Genomic DNA, 12,698 nt, shown 5'->3' with positions numbered 1-12,698 from the left:
AATACAAATTCAATTTACTGACCAAATTTCACTTTAAATGAATTGAGATTCATTTTTTCCTAAATTATCTTTTCACTTACCATCAGGATTTCGGTCTATCCATCAGAAGCGATGCAAAATGGGTAGGGGAAAGGGAATGCAAGGCAACAAATTATCTGCAGTAAAATTACAACACAAATTTAACACACCTATTTTAAAACATAAATTAAAATTTTCAAGATCCCCATGGATGGTTTCAATGGCAACCAGATCAAACACAAGTGAACTCAAATCACAATCAAAAAGTAACATGAACCGATGAAAGCCAACAATGTATTTGCACTTCCTTTCTCAGAAGATCTTCATGAGTGTCAGTCAAGCGTAAATGCAGCAAAAGGAGGAAAAGGGAATTGATCGAGCCTAAGCACAAATCAGACTCAGTATGTAAATGACATTGAGAGCACTAAATGAATTAGTTAAAAACAAACAGAAAAAACTGGAGTGAAATGCCAGATTACAGAATATTAATATTTCCAGACACTCTTGTTTAAAATATTGTAACTTACATGGATGCTACTATGGGATAACGTCTCTCCCACCCCCCTTTCTTGCTTGTCTTACTATATTTTAACTTTACAGACTTTCTTCAACTTTAATTATGAGTTCACTTTGAACCAATTAATGCCTACACTCTGCTAGTTTGGCAACGATTCATAACCTTTTAAATTCTGTCTACAGAAAAGCATCCAAAAATGCTATCTGCAACCATAAATTCACAGACTTATTTTACAACTCTATAATGTATTTTTAAGCATTTGTTCACTTTCTGTTACCCATTTTTCTCTTTTAAATTTATTTACAATCAATGTCACTAGTTTTCCTTGAGAAAGAATAAAACAGCCAAATTAAGGTATTGGCACTATCTACAACCCTGTATTGGTAATGTAACAAGGGGAAAAGGTATACAAATACCTATGACTATTAAACGCTCAATTAATGATAAATCATCTTAAGATTTTAGACAAACGTTTCTCATTCTTTTATTTTATAACTCAAAGTGAAAATAACATTAAAAATATCAATGTTCTCTTCAGGAATATCCAACCAAAATGTCCATCATTCCTTAATCCCCTACAGAAGTTTTGAATTTCTTTATGAAGCCAGCTTTACCAAAGCTTTTTAAACAGAAAAATATTTATATAACCCAAATTGTTGAAAATATAGGTAAATAGAGTGGTCACTTCCAGCTAAAAATTATTTTTTTTAATTCAAAGCAAAATATCTTACAAAGCAGAAGAAATCGATTTTCAAAGTATGTACCAAAGGTATAAAATCAACTCAGAGCATATGGAGTTGTCAATGCAAAAGTCAGAAAATTCACTTAGACTAAGAAAATATTTTTTTCAATTATTAAAAACACTGCCAAATAAACAAAGTAGGCATAAATGGAGAATAAATAAGATTCTAAAAGATTTAAAAACTAAGGAAAAAAAACACAAATACAAATTTGCTGAAATATGCTATCAAGTATCACTACATTAGAAAGCTTGCTTTTAATAGAAGTGCCATGTGATATAGCAACTAAAAAAATAAAAAGTTTGCTTTTGTTTTTTTTTTTAAAGCAGTAACTAATAATTCTTATTTTCTACCAATCAACTGATTATCAGACTGTTAGCATAAAGAATTCACTATATGGAAACATGGGGCCCTGGTGGTACAGTAGTTAAGAGCTCGGTTGCTAACCAAAAGATCGGCAGATCAAATCCACCAGCCGCTCCTTGGAAATCCTATGGGGCAGTTCTACTCTGTCCTAAAGGGTCGCTATGAGTCGGAATTGACTCCATGGCAACGGGTTTGGTGTTTTGTTTTTATATGGAAATAAAAAGGACCATAAAATTAGACTCAACTAAGTTGAAATTTGCAATAATCAAATCTCAACTGAACTAAAAATAACCTTTTATAATCCAAAAAAGAGCTTTAAGAAAAACAGACCAAATTTTAGTAGATCTGCTTAAATATCTGTTCTTAAATATTTTAACATTTAAGATTCTAAAGAGTTTTATCTAGTAACTAAAACAGCATCTCAAACTTTGAATGCCTTAATTTTAGAGTAATCATATTCTTTTTCACTAACTCAGACTAGCCTTTTTCTCTTTAGTTCAAATAAATTAAGTCTGACTAGGTACCATTCTTCTAATAGGAATAAAAATATATAAAATTTGCAATTAACTGCAAAGATGAAATCAAACATTATATATGGAAATCAGCTAAATAGCTAATTACTCATAACACATAACAATAACGCGGACATGCAATTTTATTTAAAACTAGAAAAGAATTTTTTTATTTAATATTTTACAATGTGTTTTTCCATCTTAAACACTTAAACATTTAACTCATATCTCCAATAATTTAAAATGAGTAATTAGGCTTGTAAACTCATGAACAATTTTATGTTTACCTGTTGGTCTGGAATATGAAACAACAGCATTTCCTTCCAATTCAGATGGTATATAACTTCCTTTCAGATAAACAGAAAAGGCTACTGTTCTAGTCATCTCTGGTGCTATAAGCAATGCAAAAGTAACAGGTTACACAATTTTGGCTAATTTTATTAACAACAGTAAAAATGTATTAAGTACTCCTTGCATGCCAGATACTGTCCTCCATGAGGTAGGTACTATTATGGTCCCCATTCTTTACCCATGAGGACACTGGAACAGAGAGTTATAAAAGCTTGTCCAAGGTCATATAGCTAGTATCAGAGCTGGGCAACTGACTCCAGAACAAGGACACCTGACACTCTGCTGCACTGAATTTTCTTTACTCAGATGAAGAGGCAGAATGAACAAAGAAACAGGTATACAAAAGAGCAAGGTAATAGCAAAAAAATATTACTTTATCATGCCTAGAAAAAAGGCTGCAAGGGATAATGGAACAGGGGCTTTGAAATGTATTTAGCTATAGTGATTTTTTTTTTCTGGGTATAATGATTTAGCAGATTGTGACTGGCCTTCTATGTTAAGGTATTTGGCCTCTAACCTGATTCAGAGGGCCACACGAGATTTTTAACTAGAAATATGAATTGTTCAGAATATCCTTTAGAAAGATAAATTGGGAAGTATTGTGAGAAATCAGAACATAAAGTAAAAAACCAATGGTAGGGAATCACCTACAAGGTTACGTCATTCAGTCATTCAACCATTCACTCATTCAATGAGTATTTATTGTCCATTTGGAAAAATGTTTATTCAACTCCTTAGGCCATTTTTAACTGGGTAGAACATATTAATCTACTACTTATGTTACATATTTTGTGGCTACTCATTTTTCCTCAGATGATTTTTTTTCTAAATACATGCCAGTGATTTTCTTAAGGAGTTGTGATGGTCTATCAACTTGGATAATGCAAGATACTCAGCTACGGAGATGAAAAGACGGGGCAGTTCTTAACTTCATAAATAAGAAAAGTCTCAACTGCACATCAGCAGTAAACAAAAAAGAAAAAGACTGGAAAGAGAATTCAGAGATCGTTTTAACAGGACTTGATGATAACCTGGATATAAGCAGTTGGGGATGAGGGAGTCTAAACAAAGAAATCTTACCAAAAGTTGCCATTTATGAAGTGTCTACTATTTTAGGCATTATCACAGATATCTTACATAGATATATTACCTAACTGAGTCTTCAAAATAGCCTATAAGACAGATATTATTATGACCTTTTTGCATATTAAAAAAACTGAGGCCCCAAGTAAATACTGAATAATTACTAAGTAATGTGCCCAAGGTTACATATCATGTGAGCATCAGAGCCAGAATTCAAATTCAGTTCAGACTCCAAAGCCAATAGTCTTTCCTCAAACCCTTACTGATTCACTAAATAGGTCACTAGAGACAAACAGAAAAAGAAAGCCTTTCAAACTATAATGTTGTATTAATTACAGATCCAACTAGTTAAAGAAAGCACTTGGAAATCTATAATCCTAAAAAACTAATTGGACTCAGCAGCTACAGATTGAATGCTCAGGCTTGATGCTTAGAGAAAAAATACAAGCAAAACATAACACAAGCATTGATTTCAGGAAACTCCCAGTCTCACTATTCAGACAGGAAATACAGTCATGGGAAAAAAAAAAAAAAAAAGCACTAATAAAAAAGGCTCACACCATGATAAACTTTAAGCTAAAACAAAGGCCTTACCCATAAATTCAAAGGTAAACTGATCGCAGGTCAGTACTAACGGTGGTTGCACATAAAGTGATAATTTGGCTTTTTGCAATGCCAGTCGACTCTGCAGTGTGACCTAAGGAAACACAGATTGTAAGTAACAGAAAAGGACATCTTATCCAAGTTGACAGAATATCACAGCTACTTAAAAGATCACTGGCATATAATTAGGAAAAAAATCACCTGAGGGAAAATGAACAGCCACAAAATGTGTAACATAAGTAGTGGATTAAAATGTCCCACTCAGTTAAAAATTGGTTAAGTAGTTCAATGAATGCTTCTCCAAAGAAGATATACGAATGGCTAATAAGCACATGAAAAGATGCTCAACATCATTAGTCTTTAACACCTGTTGCCAGTGAGTAGATTCGGACTCACAATGACTCTATAGGACAGAGCAGAACTGCCCCAAAGGATTTCCAAGGAGCAGCTGGTTAGAATCCAACTGCTGACCTTTTAGTTAGCAACCGAGCTCTTAACTACTGTGCCACCAGGGCTCCCATTAGTCAATAGGAAGATGTAAATTAAAACCACAGTGAGATACCGCTATATATCACCAAGATAGCTATAATCAAAAGGACAGACTGGTGAGGATATGGAGAAACTAGACACCTGATATACGGCTGATGGGAATTTAAAATGGTAACAACCACTAAAGAAAATAGTTTGTCAGTTTCTTAAAAAGTTAAATATAAATTTACCACACGACCCTGCAATTCCACTCCTAGGTATACGTCCAAGAGAAACAAAAACATGTCTACACAAAAAGCTTGTACACAAATGTTCACAGCAGCATTATAACAGCCAAAAAGTAGAAACAACTCAAATATCCATCAACTGATGAATGGATAAACAAAATGTATTATATCCTTACAATGGTATCTCATTCAGCAATAAAAGAAATTATGTACTGATACAAGCTATAACATGAATGAACCTTGAAAACATTATATTAAGCAAAAAAAGGCAGCGACAAAAGACTACAAAATGTGTAATGTACATTTATAGAAAATGTTCAGAACAAGCAAATCAATAGAGAGTAGATTAGCATTTCCTTAGGCCTATAAAGGGTGAGTGTTGGGGACGAAATGGGAAGTGACAGCTAATGGGTATGGGGTTTCTTTTAAAGGGTACAAAAATGTTCTAAAATTAGATTGCACAGCCCTGTGAATATACTAAAAAGCATTAAATTGCATACTTTAAATGAGTGAATGGTACCGTATAGTATGTGAATTAAACCTGTTCTATCAAAAGCAAAATGTATGCTATCTGCCCTCATGGCTGTTGAATAACCACATCATGAAAGATTATATATATATATATTCATTCTTTTTCTCACCTACAGTAATAGAACTATAATGAATTACTAATCTTTTCCAGTATCAGTATATTTCCTTTTATACAAGTTAATTATTTTCTAAAGCTTTATTTACCAATGATGTATCTAGGTGGATGTATAGTGTTGTGTTGCTGTTAGGTGCCATCGAGTCGGTTCCGACTCATAGCAACCCCATGCACAACAGAACAAAACATTGCCTGGTTCTGCGCCATCCTTACAATCGTTGTTATGCTTGATCTCATTGTTGCAGCCACTGCGTCAATCCACCTCATTGAGGGTCTTCCTCTTTTCCACTGACCCTGTACTCTGCCAAGCATTATGTCCTTCTTCAGGGACTGATCCCTCCTGACAACACGTCCAAAGTATGTAAAAAGCAGTCTCGCCATCCTTGCCTCTATGGAGCATTCTGGTTGTACTTCTTCTAAGACAGATTTGTTTGTTCTTTTGGCAGTCCATGGTATAGTCAATATCCTTCACCAACACCACAATTCAGAGGTGTCAGTTGTTCTTCAGTCTTCCTTATTCATTGTCCAGCTTTCACATGCATATGATGCAATTGAAAATACCATGGCTTGGGTCAGGCGCACCTTAGTCTTCAGGGTGACATTTTTGCTCTTCAACACTTTGAAGAGGTCCTTTGCAGCAGATTTACCCAATGCAATGTGTCTTTTGATTTCTTGACTGCTGCTTCCGTGGCTGTTGATTGTGGATCCAAGTAAAATGAAATCCTTGACAACTTCAATCTTTTCTCCGTTTATCATGATGTTGCTCATTGGTCCAGTTGTGAGGATTATTGTTTTCTTTATGTTGAGGTGTAATCTATACTGAAGGCTGTGGTCTTTGATCTTCATTAGCACTTACTAATGAAGGATGGACAGTAGTCTAGATAAATATCAAAGCAGTGTATTTTCTTCCATGGTTTAACATGAAAACATATGATACTGCTAATTCTAGAAAATATCAAAGAATGTCAATACTGACTGCTGCATTGCCAAGCTGGCTATATTTCCGAACTGGTGCTCTTTCTTGATGACACTAAGAAAGCCCTCCCAACCCAATAAGAACCAATAGCTAAGAACTTTGGGATAACAGTTTGCCTGGCAGATTGGGTGGGTTTGAGTAGAAAAGGCCAGGACTTTTCTTACTTCTCCCTGAGAAGGAGTGTCAGTAGAAAACAACAGGCCCAAGGATTTTTACTGGGCCATAGTGCTAAGGGGTGCCATTCTCAGGTTATCAAAGAAAAAGCTTAAAGACCCAGCTCCCATGGGGCATGTTCTCCCTTTAGATTTGGTTTCCTGTAGTTTCAGGTCTTTGAACGGTCTCTTTTGGATGACCTCATCCCCCATGGTTGGTGAAGACTTGGTACAATCTCCTACCTACAAAGGGTTGCTAGAGTAATCAAGTCGGAATCTCTGGGATAGACATGGACACTGGTATTTTTTAATAGCCCCTCAAGTGATTCCTCTGTACAGGAACTGAGAACTATTCTTCTATATGGTACCTTCCTATGGAATAGTTCAGTCTAGTTTACCAGACTCTAGTATATTAGACAGATACATTTCATTATTAACTGACGTAATATTTGCCCTTGTAATGGATACCTACTTTTAATAAAAGTGGTTTTGAATTTTTTCTTATGCAAAAGGCATGCATCATTCCTTAATTATATATAGAATTACACTGAGTAAATGTCTTATATTAATTTTAGGTATGTGGGTATTCTGTACGATTTAAAAATAAACAAATTTTTTTACTTGCAGAGTAAAATTTTGTAAAGACAGCTATTTATGCAAATAAATTGGATAACCACAGCAAGCGAACAATGAAGCCTCAATTTTCACTCTGTAAACACTGGGAATACATGGGAAATAGGTATGCAACAAACAAAGCTTCCTCAGTGATGTCTGACAATGATTAAGTGACATATTTATTACCTTTTTAATAAAACCATGATGGTACTTATTGGAAGAAAAAACTATGAAAGCTCCACAGACAATTTCCTTTCAGATAGCTAGCCCACTAAGTAAACAGGAAGCAATTTAAGTATTTTGATACTAATGATAATATGATGCTAGTAGGCATATTTATTTTAAAATAATATTAATGGTAACAGCCATTAGAGGTTTCTTATAATTGTGGAACCATGGTAATAAATGATTTGTGTGCATTTTCTCATTTAATCTTCAGAAGAGTATAAAACAGGTACTGCCATTATACACTATTTTACAGAATGGAAAACTGGAGCTCAGAGAGGCTAAGTAATTTGCCCAAAGCCACTCTGATTATAAGCAGAAGAACCACAATTTAAATGTGGTTCGTAGGAATCCAGAACCCATGCACTTAACCTACTATGGTTAAGTCTCAAAATAACCCTGCAACTGAAAAAAGCATCCCCATTTTACAGTTTAGGAAAGAGAGGTTTAGAAAAGTTAAATAACATGTCCAAGACCATAGAGCCAATAAGTGCTACAGTTGAAAATTGTGACCAGGCCCATCTCATGAGAGCTTAGTTTTAAAAGTGAAAATGAAAAAGCCTTAAACTAGTAATAAGCTGTTTGTCAAACAGCAGACATTCTGACTCTGCCTGGCATAGCGATACCTATTTAGACAAGGATCACACAATTTGACATTTTTACAAGTAAGGAGGGTTTGCATTTGGTTTAGATGCATGATCAAGATCTCTCTCATACACAGATTTATTAAACCCCAACAATGGGCAAGGCCTTTTCAAAATGTGAATCAAGGAGGCATGTGATGAAAATAACTGCAGTAACAAAGAATAGTTGTGTTTGAGCCAAGAAAAGAGTTAAAGACTTGGCTACATCATAAACGTCATATTTTAAGAGAAAAATAATTATAGAATATTAAGAGGAAAATATAAAACACTAATTTGAGAATTTTCCATGCGATTTTCGGCTTCTAACAAAATGAAACATGATCCTTTGGAAATACAATTTTAAGTTTTATGCTAGATATATAAATATGACTCCAAAGGTCAGGTATGAACAACCACTCTGCCTCGTTGCCTGGAATAGATGGTCACGCATCATGCTCACAAACTCAAGGTAGCCACATCTTCATTCACTTGGAACGGATGGAAAAATTTTCTCAATTAACAGGATTTATTATGATGGAAACTTGCATGGTTATATATCTTGGCCTCTGTTTTTATAAAAGGCCATAAGGAGAGATTTATAGCAGAAATTTGTATAGAAACTGTCAGACAGAATCAGGAAGTCATTGTGTCTGCTGTGTAAGTCCAGCCGATTTTGTGCAACTCTTGTGTGTTGCATACTTTCTTGGGCATTAAAGCGGCAATGATAAAGAGAGATGTGAGTCAGTCATTCTCAAATACGGTAAATTCCACTACGAAGGAGAATTTTCCAGGAGTGTCATGCCATCCTTTTAAGGTGGCTATTACACGTGGAAGCCTAAGAACGCATAGGAGGGAAGGTGTATTTATTTATAGCAATAATTTATGGTCAGGAAAAAAATTAGCATGAGCAATGTTATCTGGTTTAGGTACAAGATTTCTTTTTGCAATTTACAGTGTATTTCTGAACTGTTATGTGTATGTGTCTGAACAATATCATTAAAAAAAAAAAAATTTAGACAGGTATAAAAGAGGTTTCCCTACACAAAAGTCTATAGATCATTCCTGGAACTCAGCGGTTATTTTTTTTTTCCCCGTAAGTGTTTGATTTCTTGCCACTAATGCTTTTCCAGACTCAAAAGTATTAATGAGATAGAGGCTTTGATTGGATAGGGGAAGGGGGACTGGGGAAAGACCACCCTTGTTTCCAGTGGCAAGAATCCAAAAAAATTAGCTTAGGAAACTGTTATAAGATTGGGTTCCCTTCAACTTCTACCAAAGATCTCCACGCTTGGGCCACCCGCTGGATCCAGTGTAAGCGAACACAATTGGTAAAGTCTAGTTCCCTGTCAAGCTCCTCCAAGGACAGCAACCCATAATCTAACAAAATATAAAGCCCCGTCCAAGTTTTGACTAAGTGAATCGCCAAAATCCACAACTTTTCCTGGCTTCCAAGGTCTGGGCAGGGATAAATATTTTCGGCTTAATAATGTGCTGACTGATTACCACACTTTAATCTAAATGCCTTAAGAGAGTTCTACATTTGACTTCTAGTTCTAAAATTCTACAATGACAGGACTAAAAATCTTAACCAAAACCACATCCTTCATATTCTATTATTCCAGTGCTATCAATTTGTCACTACTCCACTTTGTGGCTTCTTCATTTAACATATTCTTGCTATAAATATATCCATTTAAAGCTAATATTATGGCAGATAGAAGACTAGGAGTTCTTTTCAAACAAACACACAATCATACATAGAAGAATGTACTATTAGCATTTATACAATCTTCAATATCATTTCACAGAGTACTATTTATAATGCTGTAATCAACCAGCTGGTCTATTATGAATGGTAACAAGACAATTCCTTTAGCAGATTTAAAACATTAATTCTCTTTCTAGAAAAAAAGGCTCTGGATCATGCAAAGCATTTAAATAATGGTAGGAATAAGTCATAATAAATGCTTACATACATATCGCTATAAATGCAATTATCAGTTTTAGATATGTAGGTAACAATAAAGGTTATCTACTCACTATCCAAGGCTGAGGAAAACATAGACTTTTCAAGTGTTTATTTTGCATTTCCATAAGCTACTTAGAGTGTGACAAGAGTGACAGATGAGATATTATATGTATTAGTGTTTGCATATTACAGTCTAAAACCATGGTACAATACCTTCACTGTGACTGAAGGGACAAGGTCAGTTCCCACTTCAACATTGGTGGCTTGCTGTAAACACAGAATCAAGAAGGGAAAGCAGGAAAGAGTGATTTCAATATTATACATTATGAGTGAACGCAATGGGTGCAATATATACTTTCCACCCAAAAAACAGGAAACTAACTATAAAGAATTTATCACTGTGATGACAGACTAAAAGAGTCAATGTGACTTTGGGTACCTTTACCTGGAAAGTCATGCACTAATATTTAAAACAGCCACCCCATAAGAAGCGAAGCAAAGGTCACATGTTTTATCAAACCACTTTATTTCCAAATTTACTTAAATGTTGAAACAAATTATTTCTATTAACTTGTTCTTTACATTTATAGAAGAAGGCCCCCTGATATTTCCCAGATAAGGATAATGCCACTCTTTCAGACCCTTGTATTTTCAACTTTCCAAACGTATGTTTTATTCTGATTAATGACATACAATGATATAGGGATTGAGTGCCCTTACCTAGAAAATAAGTTTAAAATAGGAGCCTTTTTTTTTTACTAGTGCATATCATAAACTAATTTAATAAGCATCCTTTGAGAATCAGCTTCAGTTACCAAGAAGAATAAGACATGATCTTTCCTCTTAAAGAACTCACAGTAAAGCCCAAGAATAATATAATAAAACAAATATTTCCTTATAGCTTTTAATGGTTTTTTTCAGAGTGGTAGATTGAGGGGGGGAATGCTCTCTCTAGAACAGAATAAGACCAAGGAGTAACATATTTTCTACTAATACCTATATGAATTCCCATAAAGTCCCTATCAAACTAAATGAAATCAAGTCCTTTAGGCTTTAAATTAATCTGTTTGGAATTTTTCTTACTCAGAAAAACTAAGCACTTTAAGCAATAAGGATCACTATGCTGTAATGGGCATCACCAAAATTAAGAGATGGGCAATTCATATTTTATTTATGGCTCCACAGGAAACAGTATTCGGACTCTGATCCAGTGTCTCAATGAGGGAGATAGGATAGCAATGCTTGTCTTCTGTGTAAAAGACTCCATTCTAATATAAATTACATTACTTTCTTGAGATGTGTGCTTTCATAATAATGATTCAAAATAAATATTAAGCCAGACTTCCTATGCTAGTATTACCTAAAATCCAGGAAATGGTTTACACTTAGCCATCCACAGATCTAGAAGAGAAACCAACATCTCCTGTTTCCTGCTCTTCTCTGCCCACTTCTAAACACCTAGATACTTCAAGAACAGAAGTTCTTTGGAACATAAAATTATAGCCAGAGAGAAATGGCCATAAGAAGCTACTATGGCACCTTAGACACATAAATCATTGGGTTAACGTTTTCTAATGGGATGAATATGATATTCTCAAGAAATCTCTTAAAAAAGAAAAATAGTAAGACACAGAAAATGAAGCTGGAAAGAGATACCTAGTTTGAGAGGAAACAGCACTCCAGGTTACCAATAGGGAAATATATGCTACAATATAATGCTTAATGCTACTATATAAGGTCCTTTCCTTTAAAGACCAAAAGTTTCTAAAAAACAGAAAGGGAATTCCTTATTCCAAATAGCCTATGATTAACAGAATCTAGAAAAAACTATATAAGCTGCCCAAAGGAAAAAGATAATCATTTCCAAGGCAAGAAAACGTGTGTACATTTGTCAGCTAACTAAGCAGAAATGTTCCACTCAGGCTACACCCTTCAGGTAGAGTGAGAAATGGTGTGTGCTGAATGGCCAACGTTTAAAACAGTGCTTCTACTATGTGACTCAGCTGGGTGAATGTTTCTTTCATATATAGCCCTTTTTTTTTTTTTAACTGTACCCAATTTACTATACTATGGCAATGGTAACATAATTTTTATCACAACTCAGTTTGGCTGTTTATACTAAGATAAATCTCTAAAAAAACTCATGACAGCCAGTCATTATAGTATGCTCTGATGCCCAAATATTGAAGTCATGTCCCAGGCAGAATTATACGATATGAACTCCAAATACAGCAAAACCAGTGAATTCAAGCCCTTGCCTACGTTGATCAACTTTTGGTAGAGACACAGATGAACAATAGATTTTGCCCAAACTGTAAGCAATAAGATACAATCAACCATAGCCAAACATAGTTACAGAAAAGTAAACAAGGAAATGGGGTAATATAACCAAGAACAGTCCTCCTTTCATTCCTCTTGTTTCTCAGTTTATTCATTCATTCATAGAATAAATACATATTGAGTGCCCACTGTGTGACAGGCACTAAGAACATGGCAATGAACAAGACAAGTATTGGGATGTAGATAGTGATGATAATGTTAGAAGAAATAAGATGTGATGATGATTATTAATTATCATAACAATTT

At 34.6% G+C, this 12,698-nt stretch overlaps 1 protein-coding gene across 3 annotated transcripts in view; it reads right to left on the bottom strand.

The window, feature by feature from the left end:
• BBS9 (Bardet-Biedl syndrome 9) overlaps positions 1-12,698 on the bottom strand; it is a 511,186-nt gene that overhangs the window by 305,206 nt on the left and 193,282 nt on the right. For 2 of the 3 annotated variants that reach the window (XM_049894336.1, XM_049894338.1), the window contains exons 12-15: positions 10,326-10,379; positions 4,182-4,284; positions 2,441-2,545; positions 81-95 (exon numbers count right to left, since the gene is read on the bottom strand). In XM_049894336.1, the coding sequence (XP_049750293.1) occupies positions 81-95; positions 2,441-2,545; positions 4,182-4,284; positions 10,326-10,379 (277 nt within the window). The remainder of the gene's footprint in view (positions 1-80; positions 96-2,440; positions 2,546-4,181; positions 4,285-10,325; positions 10,380-12,698) is intronic. The other variant, XM_049894337.1, reaches the window with a different exon arrangement.

Source organism: Elephas maximus, chromosome 8, assembly GCF_024166365.1.
Source record: "Elephas maximus indicus isolate mEleMax1 chromosome 8, mEleMax1 primary haplotype, whole genome shotgun sequence".
NCBI classification, from domain to species: domain Eukaryota; kingdom Metazoa; phylum Chordata; class Mammalia; order Proboscidea; family Elephantidae; genus Elephas; species Elephas maximus.
This window is presented reverse-complemented; position numbering and strand designations above follow the sequence as displayed.